At 44.2% G+C, this 27184-nt stretch overlaps 1 protein-coding gene across 1 annotated transcript in view; it reads right to left on the minus strand.

The window, feature by feature from the left end:
* The window catches only part of GRK5 (G protein-coupled receptor kinase 5), a 153868-nt gene that overhangs the window by 88589 nt on the left and 38095 nt on the right, over nucleotides 1-27184 (minus strand). Inside the window, exon 2 of the mRNA XM_033065792.2 lies at nucleotides 3433-3528. Within this exon, the coding sequence (XP_032921683.1) occupies nucleotides 3433-3528 (96 nt within the window). The remainder of the gene's footprint in view (nucleotides 1-3432; nucleotides 3529-27184) is intronic.

Below are 27184 nucleotides of genomic sequence, written 5' to 3' on the forward strand. Positions count from 1 at the left end.
AGCTGTCATCTGTGAGTTTTAAAGATAGCAGAACCCCATCTACAGCAGCATCCATCACATGAGTCATGGTAACTGTGCCTCAAACATCAGTTTTTATTGATTGACTGGGTCTCTGGTGCCAATATGGAAATCTTCCAACCTGGAAAGGCCAGCTGTTTTAATACAATTAAATACAGGCAGGAAGAGGGCTGCAAATGGAAACATGCATTAGCCATTCATAGTGTACAAGCCTCTCTCAGAGGCCAGCAAAGTGCAGCATCCCTGCTTCCCTTGCTTATTTAATTAGCACACAATGAAGGCCACTGAATTTCCCTGCAAAAGGTGTTGCGTACTTTGGACAAAAAAGAAAGGAGAAAAGAAGTTGCTTTTAAGTCCAGTCCAAAAAAATAGCTCCTTGGCTAAATGGCACTTTTAATAAAGATGTTTCCAGTGTTTGTTTATTTATCAAAAAGCAGTGTTTCTCTCGGGTGTTTTGATTTTTATTTCTGTGCACAAGAAGGAAGGGAAAAAAAGGGCTTTACTAAGCAAGTCTTTCAGTGAGACACCAGATGATGGATAGTCAAACACAGAGTCTCCTGTAAACACAGAGGTAACCAAAAGGTATGAACTGACTCATAATTGTGTCAACACAGGTCGCAGACCCTTGGTTTATTTCAGCCTTCCTGTTTTTCACAGATTTCTTTTCACACTACACTATTTTTTTTAAGACACAGACTCTTTTCAGTACATCTTAGCGGGGTGCAAAAGCACACACGTTTTTACACCAAAATGTGGCCATCTACACACACATGTAGGCTGTACTCCCACAATTTCAACAGCAGCATTTTCCATCTATTGCTTATGGGTGCATTAAACTAAGCTGTGCAGTCCATGACTGCTCTAAATCAAAAAGTCCATCCCATTCCTGCCTCCAGCCTTTCCCCAGAGGCTCTTGGGAAGCATCCAGAAGAGAGGAATAGAACAAAACCTCAACAGCCTAGTGCTCCACTTCATCCAGCCCTCTAAGCCTAGTTGTGATTTTTTTTCTTTTTTAAGTGGCAAGACTCTGTCTGACAGAAAATGCTGGGAGGAGGACAGGCAGCAAAGAGGTCTGTGATGAGCAGAACCTGCTTGTATTGGTCCTGATCTCTAAACAAATTGGATTAGGCTGTAACCTTTTCCTTGTATAAAGTTTGGGTTGGAAGGCTGGAAAGATCATCTAGCTCCAATCCCCCTAAAAGACCTTCCACTAAAAGCCTCACCCAACCTGGCCTTGGAGGAAAAAGCCCTTCTGGGCTCTCTATTTCATTATTAGCACTGACTAGAAGGTTAAGGAATTGTTAGGGTAGGGGCTGATGTGCACCCCAAGACACTGAATCTCCTGCAAGTCCCAGAGCAGCAGAGATGTTTCAGAACATTCCCTGTACATGTGGAGACACTAGACTGAAATCCTGAGATCCTTTCAAAGGACTTGCAGAAGATAACAAATGAAGAAGGGTTAAAGCCATGGAAATTGTTCTTCCTCTGCAGAGGGAGGAAAAGAACTGCAGTGACCAGTGTTTGTTCCTGGGTGTCCAGGGAACACTGAGCCCAATGCAAGGGATCTGCAATGGATCCATCCTGAGCACACACATGGAAGTAACTTAATGCCATAGACCACCCACCCAAGATGTGTCCTGTATGAGCAAGGAGAAGTTTGGACACCTGTTTGTCTGGGATGTTTCAGCTTCAGAGATTTACTGAAAATGGTAGAGCCAGCAAGGACAGAGAACATTATTCAGGTTGAGCAGTCAGTGCCTTATTCCTTGTGTTACCACATCCAGCTCAACTCAACAAAAATCAGAGTTACAAAACCAGGATCTGGACCTTATTTCCCACTGTGGAAAAGGCAGTTGCTAAAATTCCCAGTTATCAGGTATTCACTGCAGTGACTGAAACCAAACACACCCAGAGATCCCACAATGGCTCTTGCCTGGTCTCACCAAATCATTCACCAAAAAAATGCAAAACAAATTACGTTAGGGTGAAGTTGACACACACACACAAAAAGCCAGAAATAGAATTTCAGAAACAGAAAAAATTGGCAGACTTAATTTTTTAAAGACTACTCATTTTAAGATAACATACCTTTGTAAAGAGAGAGTATTTTATCTGGAGCCATTTTCCCCTTTGGAAACCAAGACTGACAGAACAAAGGGGAGAATTCCCTTTGCAAATTACAATATATTAAGTCAGATTTGCTTCCAGCAGGTTTTGTACCTTCAGAAATTGGTCAGGCTTTATATGTTTGTCAACTGGGGAAAACCTACACTCTATTCTCCTGCCTCCCCTCTTTTCTTTATCTCCTTTTAGGTCTACAACAGAAGGTGAAGAAAGAAAATTTTACTGAAGGAGACCATGAAACGAGTTTTCCAAACATTCCACATATTTTCTCTGTATAAACACTCTGTGGATTTTTAATGTAAATAGTGCCAGGGCACTGTCACTCAGACCCCAGGAGTTCACCCAAGTTAGACAAATTATTCTGCCGTTATCTCAGTTGCTACAGATTCTTGCCTTTCATTCATTCCTTGCCAGTGGCTGGATTTTATGTGTAGGAGAGAAAAGGAGCCTCAAATGCTGAAGTTAACCTCTTGTGGTAAGACCAGTAATCCTGGGCTTTCCAGGGGAGAATGCAGAAGGAGATAGCTACTAGCCTTGTCTGCCAAGGCAGCAGTCAAAAGAATGCTGAAATTTGGCATGTATGAGCAGGAGAAATGCAGTGCTCTGAAAATGGACACTGCAATCTCCCTGCCAAATCTGCAGCATTTGGCCCACATGAATAAAACAAATTAGGTTTAAAAAAATTTTTACATGTCCTGTAAAAAACCTCCATAAAGCTGTGCTGTGGCTGTGAATAGGGGATGGTGCTGCTGAGCAAACCTGCCTGGCAGAAGCAGTGGCTGCTGCTTCAAACATCATATCCACACTATAATTAATACTAATTCAACTACAGTCTCATTTCAGCAAGTCTCATTTCCTCCCAGATGAGGAGATACTTATTAGAAGGGAATGCAGGATGTGATGAGGGGATTCCTTTCTGAAAGTATTTTTACAGCTACACTGGTAGGGACAGAGTGAAAGCCCTGTCCCACATGCCAGCTGTAGTCCAGCTGTGAAACCCCTTTGGGTCCTGGAACCTGTGTATGGCAAACAAAGGGCCTGGATGCTGCCAGCCCCATGCCCTGCACTGTGACTGCATCATTCCAGCCTCTCCTGCCTGGTCCACAGCCCCTTCTAGGAACAGAAAACACTGAGTTTGCATGGCAGCACCATGGGAGGAAAATGTGCATTGCATGCCCACCTGCAAACTTCTTCCCTGGAATGATGAGCACCTTTATTGCCATTCTAATGAGCCATTCTGATAGAATGTTTTATTTATGCAGTGCTTCCAAAGAAGGGAAAAGCTCTTACCTATTGTTCTTCGCAGATCTTCACACTGGCTAATGTGAGGGAATTTCAGGATTTCCTTCCACTTTTTGCTTTTGCCTTTGCGTTTCCCTCCACCCCCTGCAGAGAGAGAAACACCAGGATTAGATTGCTTTGGGGGCACAGTTCCACCTAGAGTTTACCTGCCCAGTCACAGTCCTTATGGATACCATTAATAATAAAGGCTGAGACACTGTTGATGTACAGGCAGATTCCTGGAAGTGTTCAAGGAAAGGATGAATGGGGCTCTGAGCAATCTGGTCCAGCAGAAGATATCCCTGCCCATGGCAGGGGGGTGCAACTAGATGACCTCACCTAAGCCAAACCATTCTATGATTCTGTGATACAGAGGAAATCTCAACTTGTTTGAACCTAAAACAGACCAAGGGGGTGGCATCTGGCAGAAGGTCAGCTCACTAGAAGTTGGCAGCCCAGGCTTGCTGCCCACCAGGGCCAGCTGAGATGACAGTGCCACCAGCATCACCTCTTCCCCAACCAAGAGCCACTTCACACAAAGTCAAACAATCTTGTAAAATCACAGTTCACACCTCTGCAACACAGATATCCTCCTTCTGGTTTTGGGACAAGCCCTGATTCTATCCCAAAAAACAGCTGAAAACTGAAGATCAAAATTCAATTCCTGCCATCCCCTCCCACCCCCACATTACATATCCTGCATATCCAACATGGCACTACACTGTGTTACACACTCTGGTCACTGCTGCTTCCACAGGAGAGCTGGAGGAGAAAATTAATAGCTCCATGAGGAAAAAATCACTTACTGGTTCTTCTTTCTGTTCTGCTTGGAGAGGCTGTGCAGCCAATGGAAGAGGAGGATCCCTGTGGACATGAAAGCCCAGATGCAGACTGGGATTCTCCCAGTCACTCTATTTACTGCAATTCAGTCCCTGCACACAAAATCTGAGTCTATTTTACATGCACTGGCATGCTGAATGACTAATTCAGAGCTGAGTTAATTCTATAGAGGGGCTGGCAGAGCCACAATTGCAGACTGAGAGTGTGTTGGGTCCTGCATGACATTGCAGGCTAAATTAGGAGAGCACTGACTCAAAAGATAGACCACCAGAGAGACAACAGGAGTCTCAGAAAAAAATTACATGCCCTCTGTGGGGCATTTCTGATCACAAAATGCCACCTTTGGCATAGGAGAGCTTCTTTTGCATCTCACCTTTTATTCCTTTGCTTTTGATGGCAAATGGTTTTGCCATCATAGAGTCTGTCATGAATGATTTAAAACTTCTTATTGACAGGAACTGATTGTATTTCTAAGTATGCAATGTAGAGCTGAGATATCTGCACTGGCCATACAGGAATCAGCTTGTCTGGGCTTTCAGGAGCACAGCCCTGCTGTCCTTTCCAGGAATCAAACTGCAGCAAAGCCCAGAGAGCTGTGACTGCCTCCCCACCACACAGTATTATGCAACACAGACGTACCCCTTGGGTCTGCAATGAATTCTGCCTCAACCCCCTCTTCAGTGCATCCCAACCACTGCTGCTGAAGTCATTTCCTTCCCCACCCCTCTGCCCACAGCATCAGAGAGCTTGTCTTGCTCTCTTGGTCTTGCATGCTGAGGGCTTTAGGTGAACTACAAAGGGCTGCAAAGCATTTAGTGGGCTGGGGTGAGCACTGTGATCATCTGTTCACCAACTTCTGGAGCACAGCTGTTCACACATGGCTCTGCTCTGGCTGCCAGTGGCCACAGGGGTTGGATTTAACTACCCTAAGGGTCTTCACTGGTTTCCATGTCCCAAACCCCACTCCTGCAATCCTGCACAGCAGCTCCTGCATGCCATGCTGCCACCTCCGCCTGCTCCTCTTTTCCTTCTCTTCCAGGGGCAGTTTCCTCTGTGCTCCTGCCCTTGTGCCTCATCACACTGTGCTTACACTTCTCTCCCTGCACCCTCCCTTCACATACTCCTCTGGGAAAATGATCCTTCCACCAGGAATTCCTGCTTCCTTATCACTTCCAATCCTCTATGGATGTATTTCCTTCTCTGAATCATTCTTCCCTGAACTTTGCTTCTCTTTTGTGTGTTTTTCCTCACACTCATTTATCTGAGAATCACAAAATCCTACAATATTGAGTTGGAAAGGACCCATCAAGATCATCCAGTCCAACTGCACAGGACACCCCAAGAAACACTCCTGTGCCTCAGAGTGCTGTCCAAATGTTTTTGAACTCAGACAGGTTTGATGCTGTGAGCCCTTCCCTGGGGAGCCTGTTCCAGTGCTCAGCCACCCTCTGGGTGAAAAACTTTATCCTGACACCAGCCTAAACCTCCATGTGTCCCTCATTTCTGGCTGCTGCCACTGCAGCACCTCTGCCTTTACCAAGAGTCAGACAGAGCTGCTGCTTGGGGCAAGCAGGAGCTCTGCCCAAGGGATGTGCAGCTGCCTGGGCAGCAGTGCCTGCTCTAACAGCATTTCCAAACCCTTCTGGACACAGGAGGCAGTGGGGGTCAGCCAGATGAAACCATCCTTCAGGCTGAATCTGCTCAACATTGGTACCTCTTCACCCACTGAAGGTCTACTCTGTAGGCTCAAGCACTAGAGATTCCAGAGCACATCTGCTTCTCAGCCACCTTCACAGCAGTCCTCCCAAAAAGGCTGCATCTTTACCAGCAACACAGAAAATTGCAAAGTAGCCCTTTGCTCTAAACGACATCTCTGAGATTTGTGCAGAGGCGATGTGATTCTGCTAAGCTGGGCCAGAACATCTTTAAAATCCATTCAATGTACAATATGTATTGATGTATTTACATGGGATGATGTATTTCTGACATTAAATTCCCATCAAAACTAGAGCAGGGCTCTGCGGTCCCCAGTTCAAACCGTGATCGATACAGCCAGCGTGTTCTCCTCTCCTTTGTGGCTACCCTCCAAAAATAAGCAGCCTTGCCTGATGAATCATTTGCTCTTAGCTGAGCGTGAAGTAGCGTTGCTGCTTTGCTTGTGACGTCTTTATGTTAAAGATTCTGATCAAGTGCTTTAATCGACCTGACCTTTCCGCTCTCAGCTTTTCTTGTGGAGCCAGCAAACACTGCTGGCTCCACACGTTAATTCTGGGGGGTTTGAGGGACATAATGCAGTGAGACAGCTGAGACACAGTAAATTGTCTAGCAGAGCTAAAAGCTAAGAGGGGAGGTTTCTCCGAATAGGTCACGGTGCAGGTTGCAGAGGGAAGCTTTTCACACATTGCCTTGATTGCTGCCTTTGCACTTTGTATTCTGTACAGGAGGATTTGCATTCTTCGAGGCAGCTTCTCAGGGCAGGGCTTGACAGATGTGCCATGTTTTAAATGTAAATGTTTTAAATGTAAGTTCCATCACACGACGTTGGAGGGTCTGACTGCTTTAAAATTTTGCTCTGCTGCTGACGACAAAAGGTGAGCTGCCAGCAGAAAAGCTCAACCCTGCTTCCTTGGCTGCACTCTACCACTCAGCATTTGCAAACTGAGGGTTGAAGCTAATTCTCTAACATGTCAACCAGTCCTGCAGGAAACAAAAGCATTTGCTCTACATCTTACCTACTGAAAAATACATGGCATTTTTCACATCATCTTGTGATGCTGCACAGCAAATCTAGCTCTGATCTCTGCCTGAGAGCAGAGAGACATAACCAGAGGCACACATGTAAAACATTTGCCAGCAGGAGCTACCCTCAGCCTAAAGTGCCTACCATTTTTTCCCTTCTATTAGTCAGTATATACTTACTCTCCTAACACCAAGAAGAGACAGGAAAACACCTACATATTATTAAGCCAGTGAGATATTAAGTGGTTTGTCCAAAATTAAATGAGAAATCAGAGACAGAGGACAGAGCTGAAGATGAAGCTGAAGAAGCCAAGGCTTTGAGCCTGTAAACTCTGCTAAAGACAGCATCCAGCCATGCTCCTGCTCATATAATTGAGGATTATTCATGACACACAGTAAAACATATTGTTGGGTGAATTTATTCCAGCACCATGCCCTTAGCATATGTCATTTGTGCCTCATGCCACCGTGCAAGGTAGATTTCAAGGATGGATAATCTGGCTTCCTACTGCTGCTCCATTCTTGCCCAAGTTGATAAGACAGCAGCACATCACATGCTGCCAGCCTGGCTAATCCAAGAAAGCCAAATATTTCATCCAACTGCATTAACTTCAATCTAGTTAAGTCACACATCACTACAGTTTCTATTTTCCACTCCACAACAGTTCCTGGGTTTCACCCAAGGCCTTCCCAACAACTGTAGAGAGTTCTGTAGCCTCAGAATGCAAGGCCTTGGATTACACAGCAAAAGCAGTGAAACAAACTCCAAAAATATAAGAAGTCTAAAAAGTCATGATTAGTGTACTATTTCCACTCACAAGATGTTTACATTTCCTCTCTTTTTTCTCTGCCATCCTTTCTCTGTTCTGCCCCATGGAGGTGTTTGAAGGTATGTGTTATATATGGAATTGCCATATTAGATTAAGGTCTGGCCAGTACAGGATGAGGTGAAGGCAGCTTCAGAGGGAGATCTTGGAAAGCTGTTTCTGAAGTATTTGAAAAACATTAAATTAGTTCCCAATTCCGTTAATAAGATATGGCTAACAAAACAAGAAGGTGCATGGCTTCCAAACAATTTCTTCCCTTTTTTAGCATCCGTGCTACTTTGAATCAGGCTGTTCTTGTGATCCTGGTAAACGCCCTGCACTGTTGAATGCCCTCATGTCTCATGTGGGTGTGAATACCAAAGATTAACTGTATATTTGTGAAGGAAAAGAATACTAATTTTAAACTTGTTTTCCTAGAGCCCCTCATCCTAATGAGACAGGATGAATAAAACTTACTAGCCCATCATTTTCCCCTAGGAATTTTTCATGTCTAATGCATCCAGCCTCTAAGGCAAGCAGTTTCACCCTTATTAGACCTGTTTCATGTGGAAGTTCTCCCAGGTTCACTATTCTTTCATATTAGTTCCACCTACGCTCAGCTGTACCAGCAAATAAAACTGGGCTTGTTTTTAAAGAATGAAAGACTGCTTGCTCTCTGCCCTTCATCCTGCCTCTCTCCTCTGGGAAAGCAGAAAAAAACCCCCAGGAACCTTGTTTTCTTCTGAAAAGATCTTAGATGATACTCCTGATTAACCTGTGCTTAAAACAAGCACTTAGAACATCATTAGTAACCTCTTTATGAATCCCCTCTGTCAGCACAAGGAAAACACCAGGAGTTTGAGGGCTGGATTTCCAACAGCAGGTGGGTGCCCACCATGCACTGGGGTGCAGTGCCCCTGCAAACCAGTCTCTAGAGGCTCTCTTTTATCAGAGACAATAAAAGAATCCCCTTACACAGCTCCTCTTATCCACGCTAATCTGCCTTTATCTCCCGCAGCCTTTTCTGATGAGCGTGGCTCCCAGGAGTCACAGACCATGGTCAGGGTTTTGTGCCCATCTCCCCTGCTGCCACTGCACATCTGCTCAAAATGCTGCTGCAAATACCACAGCCTGACAACCCCTGTGTAAAACACCTCACTGCTTTTTGGGAATGAAGAGCAGAAGTGTGTCGTGTTTAAACCTCCAGAACCACATCGATGGGAATTTCACAAGCAGAGTCAGGCTGGCTTTGCAATCTGGTTACCAGAGGACCAGAGGGCAAAATATTTTGTATACAACTGGTATCTAAAGTACTATTAACCCTGGCTTACAGAAGTCAGTGTTGATCAACACTGCAGGAATATCTACTTATGATTTAAAGAAGAGGTCAGGTAATACTGCAAATACTGGTAAGTGGCTGAAACATGGCTTTAACAACACATTTTTTTATGTTAATAATAATGTTAATACATGCTTTAATAACCTCCACTGCCCTGAAGGGACAGAGAAAGCTAAGGGATCAGTCTTTGAAGACTGATCCTCAGGGCTTAGCTATCATATGTCAAGGCCATTTTGTTACTACCCTAGGAATATAAAGGAGTCTTTACACAAGGCACCTTCATGGCTGGTCAGAGCACATTGAAAGGACTTAACTAAACTTAAAAATCAGGCCTTTAATTTCTTCTATTGGTCTTAAGTAGGCATCCCAGTTTGTGGCATTCTCCACACAACTCTGCCTACATCCTCCACTGGATAGTTTTAATCTTTGAGATTGTTTGAACAAGTTTTATTTGGATTTTGTGGGTCAGTTCACATATATTGGGTTTACATTTAACTGCTGTGCTAACAGAGAGTTGTTTGGTCACAAATTTCCCTGAATGCAGTTTAATTTCCCCCAACATAAACACCTATAGCTTGTCTGTTTTGGTGTCTCTCTCTTTTATACCTTGTATTTAACTGTTTATCTGCAGCTGATAAATGAGCAAAAAGAGATTGTTGACTTTTATGGCACAAACAAAAATAATCCAAAAGATATAAAGTCTATGGAAGATTTACAATCCATTAAAAACAAACAGTGAATCTTAGAAAAATAAAGCCAGCTATAATCTAAAACAGAAAAATTAGGAAGAGCCCAAAATTTCAATTTCCTATTCTTGACCTCGAAGTAAACAAGGCTACTGGCACAAACCCAGGCATTTTTGTTGGGTTTAGAATGCACTACCATGTACTGGCTGATTCAACATATCTGGGGACTTTGGAGAGATTTTCTTCATCAATAGTGTAGATAACAGAAAAAAAAATCAAAGAACACCTCCAAATCAATGATTACTATGGAAAACCAAGCTTTTCAACAGAGTTGCTGAGATTCAAGGTTATCACCTTGCTGAAAATTCTAAACTCTCCATGGACTTTTCCTCCAAACTACAGCTGAGACCATATTTCAAAGTTCCGCAAAATTCTGATGTAAAGACATTAAACCATTTCCTTGTGATAACATTTGAGTCATCTCAGTTCTCTAACGTCAAAACATTATCATAGAACATATCAAATAGAGTACTAAGATATCACTGGAGCAAAATGGGTATGGTAAATTGACATTCTTTACTTTGTTAAAATGATGGTTCTATACTGTCAATAAGAAGGTAGAAAAAGCAAATCATCTTTTCTTTTAAGCAGACACTTTCCTGCAAACCCTTTAATTTTTGACAAAACTTCATTCTCCGAAAGGAAGATTCTTTTGTCAGAAATGTTCTCAACTGTCACATGCTTTGAAGTACACAAGAATTACACAAGGAACGTGGTCTCCCTATAGCTGAATGCTTGAGTGACTCTAAATTCCCACATTTCTTACCAATTCCCTTGAGTTAATTTGCACAGCTCTGAGTTACACTGACTGTAAGAGACCTGCTTCCCATTCTTCCAAAGGAAAATGCAAAGCCCTGCTCCAGAAATCCTGCTTGAATAGGGCTTGATAACATCTTTCCAGGAAGGAACTCCTCTTTAAGCAATGACTTTTAAACTTATGACCTGTTCTATATATTTATCACCCTGTTTAACAACCTGCATGCAAGCTACCAACAGATGCCTCCAACCCAAAACCTTGGGGTGGTCCTGTGCACGGTTAGGATGATGATCTCTGTGGGTTCCTTGTAATTCAGGATATTCCATGAGTCTGTGAGCTCATCATCCATGTGCAGTCCATGTATTGCCTGTGCAGACTGCCCAGGAGGATGTGTAGTGCTCCTGGATACAGCTGTGCTCCTCAAACAGCCCAGATGTTCTCAGGGCTGGCCCCTAAACCCAAAATACCTCACAGGGACTCCTGGATCCTAGTTAGACACTGAGATAAGTGCCTGGAAAACTAAAAAGCTCTGCTGATTTGCTGGTGATGTGCAGTTCTGATGTTTAGCAACACAACACACAATGTGCAACATGAAACATGCAGGAGGAGTTCAAGGAAACCTGGCCATGGTACAGGCAAATATGGGGCTCAGCTCTCCTGAAAAATGTGATACCAGTTCCAGAGGGAGAACATGCAAAAAACCCAGCCCTGAGCAGGAAACTATGTGGGTTCTGTCTGTCCCTGTCAAAGAGCTGTGTGGGCTTTTTTCCCTGCAAATAGTTCTGCAGTATCTAAAAAAAATAACTTAGCCTCTGTGTTCCTGACATTTGAGTCTTACAAGGAGTATTTCTGAACTGTGGGGAGGAGATCCAGCTGGAGGGGAGGTGAGAATTCAAGTGTTCTTATCAGCAGTCTGTAGCCAAGCTCTGAGAATTATGTTCTATTCTGCTTTTTTACCCTCACCTAAATAAATTTACCAACAAGACTAAAGAAAAGAATTTTTGTAAACATCATGAAAAATTAATGGCTTGAGACAGGCTGTTTTATTAGGCCTGGCTGATTTATTAGTTCCACCAAACTGCTAGAATTGGTAAAGCTTTGAGATGTTCTGACAGGAACACAGAAATTCACATGTTAAAAATGGTGAAAATTAGGCTGGGAACCTCCTTAGTATATGTGTATGGGCTACACTGCCAGAATTGTTTTAAGGGAATTTCCCTTCTGTGACATTTTTTGCTTCCTGAGTCAATCAGGAAGAAAAGTACAGCATCACAACGTGTCTCAGACTGGGTCACTTTCTATCTGGGACCAGGATCAGACTCATCTTTCTTCACCACAAAAGCAGATTACCATCTGCCTTGCTCTCCATGCTCAAATAACACACCAATTTCTCACACATATGCATAAAACATAAATTTAACCCTAGATATATGAGGAGCCTTCCAACATGCCATAGGAGCAGTGTGGAGAGGGGGTGAAGCCCCCCTGAAATGCCTGGCTACAAGCATTTGCCAGTGGCTGGCAGAGGGGAAAAGGTGTGGGCACCAGCATTGATTTGGAGGAAGGAGAATGTGTGTGGATACCAGGGAAAAGCTGTAAGAGGGGGGAGAGGACTGATGCAAAAGGGAGGAGAATCTGTGTGGATACCGGGGAAAAGCTGTAAGAGGGTGCACAGGACTGATGCAAAAGGAAGGAGAATCTGTGTGGACACCAGGGAAAAGCTGTAAGAGGGTGCACAGGACTGATGCAAAAAGACATGGCCAGTTTTAGAGACTTCCCCCTTATTTAGCTACAAAACCTGGCTTTGGCCCCATCATCTTGTCCAGTAACAAGGTACCAACAGCTGCTCTCTGTGGATTGTGCTGGCACAACCTGCTAGATCACCCCTGAAACCACAGAAAACATCCTCTTTAAAAATCACTGACAGCCCAAGACGTGATGGTAACAGTATTGTATGCGTCAGCTTTTGGGATCATTATTGTAAAAGGTTACAGAAGGGATTTGGGTTAATGGAGGTAATCTGTGATTATCTGATGCAACAGATTGCTCTGCCAGTGACTCATTCCTTCTGCCACAATATACTGTGGGCTGCAGCTGCAAATAGCGAGCAGGATGGAGCTGGCTCCCAAGCTGAGACTGTCCCTGTTGTTTGGAGAAACCCCTAAAAGAGAGGGTGCCAAGGCATTGCAGGTGTGTGACAGCCTGGCACAGCTTTCCTGAGGGCAGTGGGCTGGAGAAGTGTACTACAGTCACTCATTCATGGGGGTTACTATAGCTACCAGTTGAAGGACTGAACACAAAAAGCAAAAGTAAAAAAAAAAAATAAAAAATTACGAGGTAGAAGACAAAAAACAAGGAAACTTGCAGAGCAAAGGCAGAGGGTTCCTCTGATTAGCTAATGAAGTGCTTCAAAGGCAGTGACTGAAAAATGAGGCTTGAAGGTTGCATGGTGTAAGCGTCAGATGATGCAAGCAGCTGGCCCAGCTCGGCTGCCTCTCCCACCCACCCACTCACCCACCCGGCCGTCTCAGTAAACACAAACCAGAGCTCTGTGCCAGCCATGGATTAACTATTTCCTCATGGCTCACACAGTCCTGCACTTCCACTGGCTCTCACTGCAGCCTGGGGCCAGAACTCAAACAAGGTATTGATTTGGGCCATCAGCCCCCCAAGAGCAGTGTGGCAGCAAAGATCCTAGCACCAGGGACTCCAGGAGAGAGCAAAAGCCAAGAACTGTCATAGCCTGGAAGATGAAGCAAGAAGAATGAACAGCACCATGCAGCAATCCCACACCATCCACACCTCCCAGAGGAAAGCCCCTGCCTCTGGTGTGGATGCCTAAGGTAGCCCAAAGCACCAAAAGCAGCTGCAGCCAGGGATGGACACTTCTAATACTACCATAAATCTAAATAAATGTATGATTCCCACTCACATGCTTTCCTGACAGCCAGCTGTTCCCTTTGCTTGCTGTTATCGTCACTCAGAGATTAATGTCACTGCCTGGGACAGCTTATTAGCAATTTTTATTACCAAGCATATACATTTGGCTGGTGGTGGGCAAGAGCTAAGCCTTTGAGTAAATAAAATACTAGGACAGCTCGCAGGGAATGACAGAGAACAGATATCTGTGGGGTCTTTACCCTGGCTCTGAAAGCCAATAATGGCAGGAGGTCAGAGATCAGGGGCTTAATTGTCCAGTGAATTAATGGTGACGAACGTCTGTTTCCCCTCTTGTTAAAACTGACACCAGATATTTCAGAGAAAGCAGAAGGACACTTGGCTACAAAGGAATGTTTTGATGGCTGAGGCTGAGACTGTTGCCAGCCCCAGCCTGTCAGAGCAGCGCAGGTCAAACGAAGTCACTGTAGGAAACTGCTGCTGACTCCTGCACAAACCAGAACCTTCTGGGCCCAGTCAAGCAGACACAGATTACCCTGCTCACTTTGGAAAGAAAGACTGTTTGCTTGTATTTAACAAACAAGTCAGATCTAGAGCTTTGAATATAAAGCATTAAAAAAAAAATTTGGAGGAGTGTGAATTGCATCATAAAAATCACCCTGCGAATGTTTCATTTTGAAGAAAAATAGAGAGCAACGGGGAAAAAAATTACCAGAATATATTACAAAATGAAAAAAAATTCTGTACATTTTCCCTCTCCAGAAAATATCCCTCTTTCATTGTCCAGCACAACCCTGGTTCAACAATGCATCTCTTAGTGGAAACTGTCATCATGGGAGGAGTAAGGAAACTGAGAAATACATGGGGACCACTTTCACCAGTTAGTGACATTTTCTGAAGCTGGCTAATACTTGTCTATTGAAACAGCTTCCACAGGGAAGAATGAGGTCTACTTATTTATTTTCTTCCTGTTGCTCAATCTCATTGCAATTCAGATTTTCGTGTGTAGCTCTAGAACAAGGATGAAAGCTTCCCTTTGTTTTAAGGTGGTTATGTTGGTTTTGAGCTGTTGTGAAAGAGACTGTAGGGCACATCTTTCCCCTTCATCTGAACGTACATGAACCCCTCTGGTGTTTAATTTAAGCTTCATAAACAAGGAACAAGCACTTTCTGAATATTAAAAAGCACAGTCTCAACCTATCCGTCAGTTTTTGAGAACCATAACGTGACTTCTTACGTGGCAAGTAATCCCCCTCATTATGGAACATGCTGATACCTTTAATTACCAGTGGTGACATATAACACTGCTAACAAGGATGTGTACACTGAATTAGGTGACTAAAGTCTAAATATTCTTTCAGCAGTGTTTTCTGCAGGGGTCATGATGACCGTGGAGCAGCCACACTGGTTTTCAAGTCAATCTATGTGCTCAGTCTCTGGCTGAGCTAATTATAATGGTGCCTTTAGCATCACTGTCTTTAAGTGTCTGCCAGCATGTCCCTAACAAACCACCAGGCCCATGTTTTTCTAGCCCAGACAGAAGAGTCTGATTATCAGGTCAGAGTTAATTCATCTCCAATGCCAGGCTTCCATCCCACATGAATCCAGCTTGCTGAACTTCAATTACCAATGGAGAAGTTCATGACAAGACATCATTAAACAGTGTATGTGTTTGCTTCTTGCTTCTGCCCCTAATCAATACCTGGGGGAGGAAGGAGGCTCTGGCTCCTCAAAGGCTAAAAAGACTTCACATTGTCCTCAAGGGCTAAGGGAGGCATCAGGCTCAGCATTTCCAATGTGAGGACAGTCTGACCTTCACATGGACACAGACAGGACATGGCTCATGGCCTCCCAGCTGAGCAGAACTCACAGAGGGGATTTTGAAGCACAGGCTTGTGAGCTGCAGCTTTGGAAAGGGCAGTGGGCAGGGTGCAGCCCACACAACCTGTAACAGTGCTGGTGGCACAGAGCAGAGCACTGCAATGCCAGGGGCATGGCTGGGTATAAATTCAATTGCATGGAGTGTGATTCTGATAAATGAGGTCTGTGTGCTGCTTGTGTGGCACCTGGAGTCACTCTAGAGCTGAACAGATCTACAAGGAAGTCACAATCTCTGCAGCAGAAAACACTTTCTGTTCAGGTGTTTTATAAAATCCCTCTTTTAGGCTTGCTATTATCATTCTTTGTCAGGTTTCAGGGCAGAGAAAAGAAATTCAGCTATTGCTTTAGATAATATTTTGATGTTCAGACTCATGAGAGAAAAAGCCCAAGCAGCTAGCCAGAAAATCCCAGCCTCCTTATCTCATCCAACTGCCCCAGTGACGCAACACGGCAGCAAACACTGATCTTCCTGTCTGAGCATCCAAGCCCAAGTGGCACATGTGCTATTTTAGCACCTCTTGGGACCATTCTGGGAGATAATGTAATTAATATTATCTTGGTGATGGCTATTTACCACATCCCACTGGGAAAAACTGCAATCTGTGCTCGTGGAACTTGAACCCAATTAATACCCACTTCCTACCAGTTTCAGGTAATTTGAAGATACATTTACAGACAAAACAGGTCAGTAACTCTTCCCAGTGAGCCAAACAGCATCTTAATCACTCGTGTTTAATAGGAAACAAATGACTGAGCACTGATAAAGTTCACCATTATGCTTTTGAGGAAAAGAAAAGTGACTACAGAACAATCTGATAACAGGAGAATTTGCTTCCTGCGTAACTCGATATTTATAAACCCTCTCAGTAAGGGGGCAAGAAGGAAATCATTTCAGCTGGCTGAACTTAACATTCCAAAACACGTTTTAAAATGACAACACAAACAGGACCCCAGCTGAAAAACATGCAGAAACCCGAGGAGGCAGGCAGGCTGGGGCTCCAGTGGCTCCTTGGCACAGGCTCTCCTGGGGACAATCCTGCAGCTCACACAGCACAGACCCAGCCTCAGCCTCCCCACCAGCAACAGGGGACAAGGGTAACAGGTGGAAGCAGGATTGTGCTGGCTGTGCTTTCCACCCTCGATGGAATGGCTGGGTTTAACAACCTGCCTCTGTCTCCAGCAAACATACAAGTGCCTCCATAGGCATGGAGACACAGGATTTTTTTCAAGGTAAAGGCTATACTTCCAGTCTTACTAGGATCTTCAGTTATTTTCTATGCTTTTCTATAGTTAATCCTCTTGAAGTGCAGGCTGTGATTGCCCTAAAGCCTGACCACTGTCTCAAGAGCAGAACTAGTTTTAACCCCAAAGCCTCAAGTCCAGCACCCACAACTCCAGCTGATTTTATCAGGAGCCACAAATTCCAGCAAGCCCTTCAATGAGCCCCTTGTGAGAGGGAGAGATAAGGACCTGAACTGAGGAGTCCCCTCTGCACAAAATTTTAAGTACAGAGTATTTCTGCAGTAAGTTCTGTTTTCCAGGCTTCCTGGTTTGGAAGTTTTTCATGGGAGTATAACATGGAAGATATGGAAGAGTGCTTACAGTGATAGTAAAAATAAATTATTTGTATTTTATGCCGAAAAAGGAAAAGTTCTCCATTATTAAAAAAATACATGTTTATCTCCCAGAAGCAGAAAAACAAATATGGGGGGGGAGGAAAACCCCAGTAGAAGGTGTATCTATTTTGCTTCACATTTTCCACGTAGGTAGATGACAAAGCCATTTGCACTTTGCTGCCTTGGCTTCAGATATCACGTAAAAGATTTCTGAGCTGCTTTTAAAGTACATAAATAAAAACAATAAAACCAACATAACCCTTGGCTTTTCAGCAGTGTCCTCTACTTAAAGACATAAAAGCATTTTGCAAACAAAAATAGTGAAAGCTTTTCCAGCTTAAAGATTAATTTTGCCCTCACATAAATTAGCATGACTTTTACAGTCCTTTTGAGACATTCCACATGTGCAACTGGGAAAAGAAATTATCACAGGCAGTTTAAATGCCCAGCTTTAATTAGGAAAAAGAAAACCAAAATAAAACCAGACCCATTCTTCTTGAAAAGTTTTCCAGCTGATATTGTGAGAGAACATAAGAAAACCAGACCTGCTAGATGTTAGTGGGAAAAGCATTCTTAAATTTGTTTTGGGCTGCCCAGCTCTGGAGAGAGAACACACACAGGTGTGGATCCCCTCCACCAACTCCAAATGGCTGGGGGATTCAACTCCACTTGTCCAGGGGATTGCACATCACCTTCCTATTGCTGAGAGAACAAGCAGCTGGAGAGAGCAAAAAGATCTGCTGAGAAAAGTCTGACACTCGCCCTTTACCAGACACCCGAGGATCCAATGGCACCGATGTTTAATTACTTTCACTGCTCACAGGACAACTCAGCATTCGCTTTTCTGCAGTGCCTGGAGGCAAACAAATTCAGGATGTCTTTGTACGAGGCAGCACATGAACACAGATCCATCCCCAAAGAGTTTGCAGCTCAGTAGAGCAGCCAAAGCACTCCCCCTGACATCCTGAACCCCTCCTGTCACTGGGGATGCCGCCTTTGCCTTCAGCAAGGGTTAGGATTTCATCCCCTGTGGCTTCAGGGGGTCACAGTTTTCCCACTCATCAACACAATTGCTTTCTGAGGAAGGCCCGTTTTTCAAAATGGGGTGGTATTACTGAAAAAACATTGAAAGTAGCCAGGAACAAACAAGGGCTGCAAATGCACTGCTGCCCAGAGCTGACTGCATTTCAAACAGATTCAATAAAAACATGACGATGGAAAGAACATTGAAAAATTAAGAGCAAGTCAGACCAGGTGTTTCCCCTCACTTCCACCCTGACATTTCTTGTCTTTCTGTCTTTTGCCCATCTCTAACATTTCTAGCATTAATTATTTTATTTTCCAATTTGTCCTCTTTTCACCTCATGTTGACTATCAGCCTCTGATGACACCTTCTATATCTGACCTGTTCCAAACTGGACTGCTACCCCTCCACATCCTTCCTACTCTTGAAAACAGCTCTAGGAAGAGGGGCTTGGAGCCTCTTGCTCTTCTCTTCCCTCTTTTCAGGGAAATGCCTCTAGGAATGGACTTCAACAGGCATGCATCCATCTCTGAAGAATAAAAAAAAAGGGATTTTCCTTTTGAAATCACTTGCTACAGACCTGTTCATCCTCTTCAGGAGCTGATACATTAAGACAACTGAATAGAAGGAATTTATGGCAATTTGCTCACACACACACCAAAAAAAACCCCCCGAAAAACCAAAAAAACAAAAACAAAAACAAAAACAAACGAAACAAAACAAAACAAAAACAACCAGGCCAAGAACAGGACTTTGGTCTTGTCCTGAAATCTAAGAGAGATACAACAGCAGATGTCTTTCATCTATATGACCTTTTCCACTAAGACAAAAGAGAGACAGGATATTAAATCACAGTTAAGGATTTTTATGACTCTTGGCAAGCATTTATTTATTATGGGTTTGTTTGTTTTGGGACTTTGTTTTTAGGCAAAGTGTTATTTTTTGTACTTTTCATGGAACTCCAACTGAAACACCATAAAAACGTCTGAGACAAATTTCTTTTGGGTGATTTGCACATTTTCAAAGTCACAGGCTGACTCCCCTTCCAGCTCACGTTGCTCAGACCAGTGTGTTTAAACCAGAACAACCATATGACACGAAAACTGCAATTATTTTTTTCACAAAGTCATGGGAAACCTTGATGGTATGTGCCATCATCATGTGAGGGGGACAGCAAATCCTTTAAACAGCAGATCTAGATCAGGAAACATGCTCAAAAACTGTGCCATGTCCAATGAAAATCCCTCAGTGACTACAGTGGGGAACACATGGTGACAGCAGGACACAGCACAAGGAATGGGAAAGAAAACAGATTAATTGCATTTGTCTGCTTACATCCTTGGCTGGAGAGGAGCTCTCCCTACCATGCTCAGCTTACATTACAGATGACTAAGCAGAGGAGGATAGGGATGGCACCAGGAAAGACAATCCAGGGGAAAGGACATTAACCTCAGACACAGGGAGGATTAGTTTTAAGTCCTTCTTCTAGCACAGATTTCTCACATTATTTTAGGCTGCGTAAGCACCTTGTGAAAGTAAGGGCTCTGTGATCACAGAGGGACTCAGAAGGTTGAAGCAGACACAGGTCTGTTCACCCAGCCTCTCTGCCAAGGATTATTACCCTTGGAGAGCAGCAGGTTTAATGGGCTGTGCTCCTGATTCACAAAACTCCCATTATCCCAACGGGCTCTGATCCCTGCCTGCAGGTTCATCCCACCTAAAGCTCCACAGCATCTCAATTCTGAACCCTTCATCTTGCCCTCAATCAGTTCCCAGCACATAACATGAACCCAGAGCATTTCCTAAGCCTCCCTTTGATATTGAAGGGTGTAAATACATTAAAGACTGAGAAACCCTAAAGCCTGATAGAAATTGTCAGTGAAACATTTTTCCCTCAGAAAATACCAGTCAGCCAAAAGTAAATGTTTCACAGATGTGTCACTTCTGATAACATTTTATTTTTAAATGTAGGAAATTTAAAAGGTCCTCAGTGAGATTAAAACAGTATTTCAATGTCTGATTCCAAACGATTTTAACCCCTTTAAAATACTACATTACATCATAAGGAATAAATTGAAAGTTGTTGTTACCATTTATTCCCAAATAAAACATATAGTCTGAGCTCAAACATTTTTCTCCCTCAGATTTATTTCACAGCACATTAGAAATGTTTGTATTCCCTTTGTCTTAGAATAGAAATGTTTTCTTGAAATTCAGGAAGGAAAACAAACAAACAAGCAAAACCCCAAAACAGGACGACAGCAAAACCTTTGGCCCTCAAAAGCTCCCCAAGGCCCTCAGCTCTTGCAGTCGTGAGGGCAGGTAAGGACAGGCTGGAGCTCTGCGTGTTCTTTCTGAGTGACTAAAACACGACATGGGCCAAATGCAACCACATGATACTTCCAAAAGGAGAGCACATATGGCTGAGCGTTTCTGAAAAGTCAAAAATCTGCTCGCACCGAAATCAATGGGCGTTTCACTCTTGACTTCTTGGAAGCGGGGTTAAGTCAACACCGGGTAAGACGGGAAAATCCCAATCAGAGATCAAGCACAGCATTCCCCCTAGAGATTATTCATAAAGTGTGTGTAGACGTCACGAGAAAACAGAAGGTGCTACAGTGCTGTTATTTTTAAGCTGAGGGTGAGAAAATAGGCAGTGAAGCGTAGAGCAGAACTTCATACGTTGCTTTGTCAGCAGTCTTGTTAAGGAGCTCGGGGAATTTATTTTAGGGAGAAAAAAATTCGTAGTTATTTCTGCTTCTCCCATTCAGAACAGACTTAATTTTACATGAACTTTTACAGGTTTTTTGAATACTTCTGCATTTTCTGCGAATATTTCTTTTTGAATGCTGTTTTTCTATTACCCACCCCATTTTCAGAACCACTAAAAATGTCCAAGAATACTTCTTTAAACTACCTAGAAGACATCAGACGTTATATTCAGAATTTAAATCAGGTCCTAGCTGGCTGCAAAGCTCTTGCAGAATTGTGTCTTCCTTCTTTTGCACAGAGCAATCAGTTTGGAGAAGCTGAGGCAGTCGCTGAAGTGGATCACAGGGAGCATCTGTGCACAATAGTGGGAGACCAGTTCTAATCATCAGCATTGCAGGACTGTAATTCTTGAAGCCAGGCATCAGCAATTATCAATGTGAGAGCATAATTTATTCCTTGTAGTCAGACACAAGATGGATATCCCATTGGGCACCAGTTAGATTGTTATACTCCTTTTAGAAAGCTTAGCAATGCCATTTACCATGTATGAAACAGCACTAATGGCAGGCAGCCTGAGCCATCAGATGAGTTTAATAAAGGGATTCACTAAGTTAGCACTGCTGTCATCATGCAGGGGTGGCAAAAATCCTGGCAGGTGAAAGGAAGTACAGCAACACTTCCAAGAAGCTGATACTGAAATCTTCCTTTGCTCGAAATCTCTCAACTGACATACACACCCTCATTCATGCAAACTTACAGAGTGTGCTACTTAATTTACCAAAAGAAAGGAAATGTAAGAAATAGGATTTCAACACCAGGACCTTAGATCCATACCTAATCTAACAGGAGTAGTCCTGTCAACATTATGAATAATAACACTCACCCCCCACCTGTCTGACAATTAGCAAGGAAAAAGCCCAGAAACTCCTCTCTGTATCTCACAGTCAGGATTACAGCTCCCATCTCAATAAATGCACGGGCAGTTCCCGGTCTGTGAGCAGCAGCGCCTGATCCAACAGCTGAGACCTTCCCTCTCCATCCGCTGGGGATGACGTTCCCCAAGAGCCATCCCTTCCTTCCCTGTGCCTGCTTTTCCCATCCCAGCACTGCCCAGCCTCAGCCACCCGCTTTATGAAGCTGGACAAAAGCAGCCACTCAGTGTGGCTTGGCTGAGGTGTAAAATATATCAGACAGGAATTTGGGTTTGCTCAGCCCAGCGGTCCCAGGCGCAGCTGCGACACCCGCAATTAGGGCTTGCGGAGAACACACATCGTTACAGCTTCACCCTTGGGCATTCACCAAAAGAGAGATTTGCTTTTCTAATTGGCTCAATATTTTGAGAAGGTAAATGGTGAATAATAACAGCCTCGGCAGGAACATGAGACGGGATGAAAGCAACACAAACTCCCCGTTTACGCTCCCGGCTTCGTGGCGTGAGCCACATGTTGATTGACTTCCAGCCCTGGGAGGAAAGAGTCCTGCAGAAATCATCCCTCCTCCCTCACAGGACCACGGGGAGCGCCCAGGGACACCTCTCCTGGCTTTGGTCACCTCAGCTGGCTTTTGGCCTCGGCCAACTATGCTGGATTTCTGTGCAGCTACAAACCTCATTTGCAGAGCGATAAGTTCCCCGCAGAGTTAGGAACTCGCTTCCCTTATTGCAGAGAAGAAATAAACAGTTCTTTGAAGGGAATGGTAGTGTTTAATTTGCATGGGCTGGATACTATTCCAAAGTTTAAGCTAGGTAAAATGTTAATTTCTGTAAAGCACTTCCTCAGTAAGAGCAGCTTTATAAATGGAATTTGATAAAAACAATAAATCTGATATTTTCTTCAGAGATTCTTAAACCCATATGCTCAGTCCTCTCAAATACAAGGAAAAAAATCAAAATAGCAACACCCATCATGAGCTTAACTACAACTGGTCACACTTAACCTCTGATAATTTAGCCATGAGGAGCACCTTTTGCTCACAAAAGCTGCAGCAAATGTAATGCAATCTATAAATATCACTGAGGCCACCGGTGGCTGAGCTGTGGAGTTTAACCTCTGGGTTGCTGATTTAAATGTGCTGGGCTTTGAGCACAGCATGCTGCAGCCACTGACTGCTGCCTGGGTTCAGGGCTGACAGATGTCCCTTGCCAGGGCTGGAGAGGGGGATGAATGAATGGAAATCCTCCACACCATTCATGGCTGCCAAACAGCTCATTTTTAAATGCAGCCCAGAGCCGCATCCTTCCACCGCCTGCTGATACAGCTCCAAACGCTTCTCCTGCATTCCCTCTACCTTTTTATTTTTCTATGCATGCCATTGTTTCAAGTCCTTTTTTTGCTTTTGTGAAAAAGCCTAGAGCCTTCTCTCCTCAATGCCAGGGACATAATTCTCCTGTTTGCAGGGAGGAGCGTGACCTCAGTCTTCTGCTCTCCCCGAAAGAGCGAATCTTCCATTGACGTCAAGGGCTCTGCACACAGAGGGAGGGAGATAAGCATATTGGAGGCAGGATCTGCTTCGTGAATGAGAATTTTGCTGTAGGAATTTACAAGCCTCTTGCAGTCTCCTCTCTTGATTAAAGCCGGTGGGATTATTTCACAGATTCAGCTGCTGAGCCCCGGCTCTTGGAAATCTGTCTGACACGGCTCTGGGCTGTTAAACCCACCCTGCCTGTTTGGGCAAGCCAAAAAGCACCATCACCTGCAAAAAGCATGTCAGATTTAGAGAGGGTCATGTTAGAGCGGAGCTGCTGACGCCTCTCAGTATGGCATCTCACACCTGAGAGCTCTGAGGAGCTCTTAGAAAACCCTGAATCCTGCTGTGGTGCAGATTTTAAGCACCATGGAGCTGTTAAAGTTGGGGGGGTTTATCCAGCCTTATGCATTCCTCTCCTGAGGGAGAAGATGGGGCTGCCCATGGGGCTCAGCACAGGGCTGCAGATGATCTCTCTGTGAGTCAGTAGCCAGGGCAGAATGGGCAGAGCAGGCACAGTGGGAAGGATCCCTGGGGATCCCCTGACCGTCAGCCTGGGCACAAGGCCACCCCAACGTGGCACTGCTGTTCACATGTCTGCAGCAAACTTGAACTATGGGGTCAGAGACCTTTGGATCGTGCTCTTCTCCATGTGCAGAGGAGCCCAGGGTCAGCAAAGGGTTGGCAGCCTCCTCTGCCACCAGCTCCTCCTCTGCAGTGCAGCTTCCCAGCCTCACTTGGCTCCTGGGTCCTCTGGGACACCAGAACTGGGAAGCAACCTTGAGCTGCCCTGTTCACACACACCACAGCACCCTGAGAAACACCCAGAGAGAGGACAGCACTCTGCACCAACACCAGGCTTCTGAGCAAAGCTGCTTATTACAAATACCATTACAACAACACAAACCAACAGCACAATCTGATTACACCGTGGTGTACATTTAACCAGGATTATCTGATCCTACATTTGTGTGCAAGCTTTCCACTACTCTCACGCACAAGGCTGCTTCACATTTATTTTTATGCTGCTTTGCAGTGCATTGCTTGGTTAGGCTTTACCCTCTTTTACCAAGTGCCACCTCTGCAGGTGTTGCAGCTGTAAAGTGATAATGGCTACACATGAACTGCAAGTTTTGGTGACAAGCAAACAGAGAAAACAGAGGTTTGAAAAGATGCATGTATGAAACTAAATGCCAACTTTCTGCAGCAAAATCTGAAGGGGAAGGAATGCTCTCAGTATGTCAGCAATGCAGCCAGTGATCCTCATGCCTGGACTGTTGTACCTGGTGGAGCACTGTAGTAGGAAATTCTGTACAGGAGGTGTAGGTAGGACACCTGAAGAAAGTGATGCTCCTCTCTGCAGAGGGTGTATCACATCACAGAATTTAAGAAATATTAGTGACTGTGCTCTTAAAGCTTGAGTGAATCCTCTGTGTGACCTCTCTGGCTTTCTGCTGTTACCCCCCAGCACAGCTCACCCTGCCCGTGCTGTCAAAGGCTGGAAGGACTGGGGAGAGGGGCTGATTTATGGGCTTATGGGTGAATCATTCCACAAAGCAAAAGCAAAGAAACCTAAAAAAACCCAACAAAACTCTCTTGTTTAAACAAAAGGTAAACAATGTGAATAAAACGCAAATGAACAGAAAATCATGAACTTCCTTACCAGCTCAGCCTACTTCAGGGTCAAAGCTCATTCACAAATGTTTTGGCATCACAAAGGAAGATCAAGATACCCACTTACAGCCAAGACCTTCCTCCTTTCCTGTTTTCCTGCAGTCTCAACAGAGCAGGGCAGGTATGTTAGAACAATATAGGAAATGATCAGCTTTGATATACATAAGACAATGATGATGTGGTTTGCAGATAACTCACACAGGCAGCTGCAAGTTACTGGTTAAGGTTTCCCAGCCTCAATCACAACATTCAGTCATTGTTTCTGCTTGATACTTCACACAGCAACCTTTGAAAAAGCCTACTGAAGTGTTTAATATGAAGCTGGGGAAGAGACAAAGGATAGATCATATCCTGAAGTACAAGATCTCATTTTCTTTTTCTTACTCTTCCTACGCAAAACCACAAACTTTATAATCGTGATAGTACCAGGGTTTTTCAAAGTCTTCCTACAAGAAATGGGATTCTCTGCCAAAAAGCTGCAGTAGTGAGTTCCTCAGGTTGACTGCCCTTATGCCCATTTTTAATTTTTTTCAGCCATTAGGTATCACTTTGTACCTTCCCAGTATATTAGAATATAATCAGAAGTCCCAAAAAAACAAGGCAAAAATATGCTAAAATTTCATTATGATTTTCCACAGTATTTTTTCTATTCTCTAGTTCTCTCTTTTTTTAAAAAAATAGGGCACATGTGAACTTCCAAAATATTCCGATCAATTAAATTAAGGCATTTCCTCCAGTTCTCCTTCTTTTTCCTCTCCCCTTAGGATTTCAAATAAATTGCTGGTTGTCTAAATGCCAGGGGAAATCAAGAATTAAAATACAGAGCCATTCAAAACATCCTCAAGACCGTAGTCTGACACTGTGGTTTCTGTCAGCGACCACACTTTCATCTTATTGGGATGCCCTTGAAAAATCTCCTGCTGTCGGAAGCAAAACCTGTGCCCAATTCATGGAATACATGAATGCAGTATAAACCCTCACAGGCCAAGAAATTCCAGAGACACCGCACGGATTAGCTGTGATAACATCTCTTCCCATAATATTGAACAGCGACAGAAATAAAAGATGAATGTTTTTAACATTTAAAAACCTGGGGCCAGCCCCTGAAGCAGGGCAGTGTGTGCACCACGGGAAGGAGCTGCCCAAAAGCTGGCTTGTCTCAGAGTGGAAAAGTCTGCCTCATGTATGGAGGTCTCAGGAGGGCACAGAGCCTTCACAGCAGCACAGCACCTTCGCTTTGACACTTGCCCTTCTTGCACCCCAGCCACCAGACCTGTGCTTCAGCACACCTCGGCACAGCAGCCCTTGGGATGCTTAGTTCCTTAGGATGGGATCAGCACAATGCAGGTCTAGGGAGGGGAAGTTTTGAATCCATGCTGTAACCACCTTCACATTTTCTTTCTGCTTTAAAAACCCCTCAGCATAGGTGAGATCCTGTTTCCCAAGAACATGGCAGATACAGACAGTGACAGCTGGAGGGACAGGGTGTCAGATGGGTTCCTTGTTGATTTAAAGTAGCTTGATTTGCTACACTTTTTGTATTTCCACCACAACTCTTGGCTGTGTTCCCCCAGCTTCTCTCCTCACACGTTGGCCAGTGCCATGAGCTGTGCCTGCTGAGCAGTGAAGGCCACATTTGAACAGCCACTACACAGAATAAAAAGCTTCAGAGGGCAGAGATGCCCCTCTGGTCCTGCTCAGGGACTAGCAGGTATTGATCACGTAAATCTTCTCTGTGAATCACAGGAATTTCTCAAGCCTCCAAAAGCCAGATGTTGAAAGTCAGACTCATTGTCTCCTGCTGCCATAAATCAAAGCCCTGTGCAACCAAGAAATAAGTGCCTCAGGAAATAGGAGTTACAGCACTTCAGGATGGAGCTGTGCACAGAATCAAACATGCTTATATTGGGTACTTCCAAGGATTCTCTTAACTTGACTAGGACACCCTGAGAAGGATGACTGTTCAAATGCTACCAAGAGGCTGGGACACAGCCATTGGGATGTCCTGCAAAGCAGCAGCGTGTCTGGGAGTGTGATGGTCAAAAGGAGAAAATAATATGTTTGAGGAGGTGACTTTTCTGGCAAGCACAACTCAAAGCAACAGATGGTCACTCACCTGCCCCTTGCTCAAAGGGCTCGTGTTCCAGATGGCAGTGCCCCTTCCACATCCCTCCTGGGCTTGCTCCAGGGGCCATGCTCGAGGGACCAGTGCACAGGTGTACATCCAAAAACCCTCAGCTGAGATACCTTTCCCCAGTCACACCAG

The sequence above is a fragment of the Catharus ustulatus genome, chromosome 8, assembly GCF_009819885.2.
Source record: "Catharus ustulatus isolate bCatUst1 chromosome 8, bCatUst1.pri.v2, whole genome shotgun sequence".
NCBI classification, from domain to species: Eukaryota; Metazoa; Chordata; class Aves; order Passeriformes; family Turdidae; genus Catharus; species Catharus ustulatus.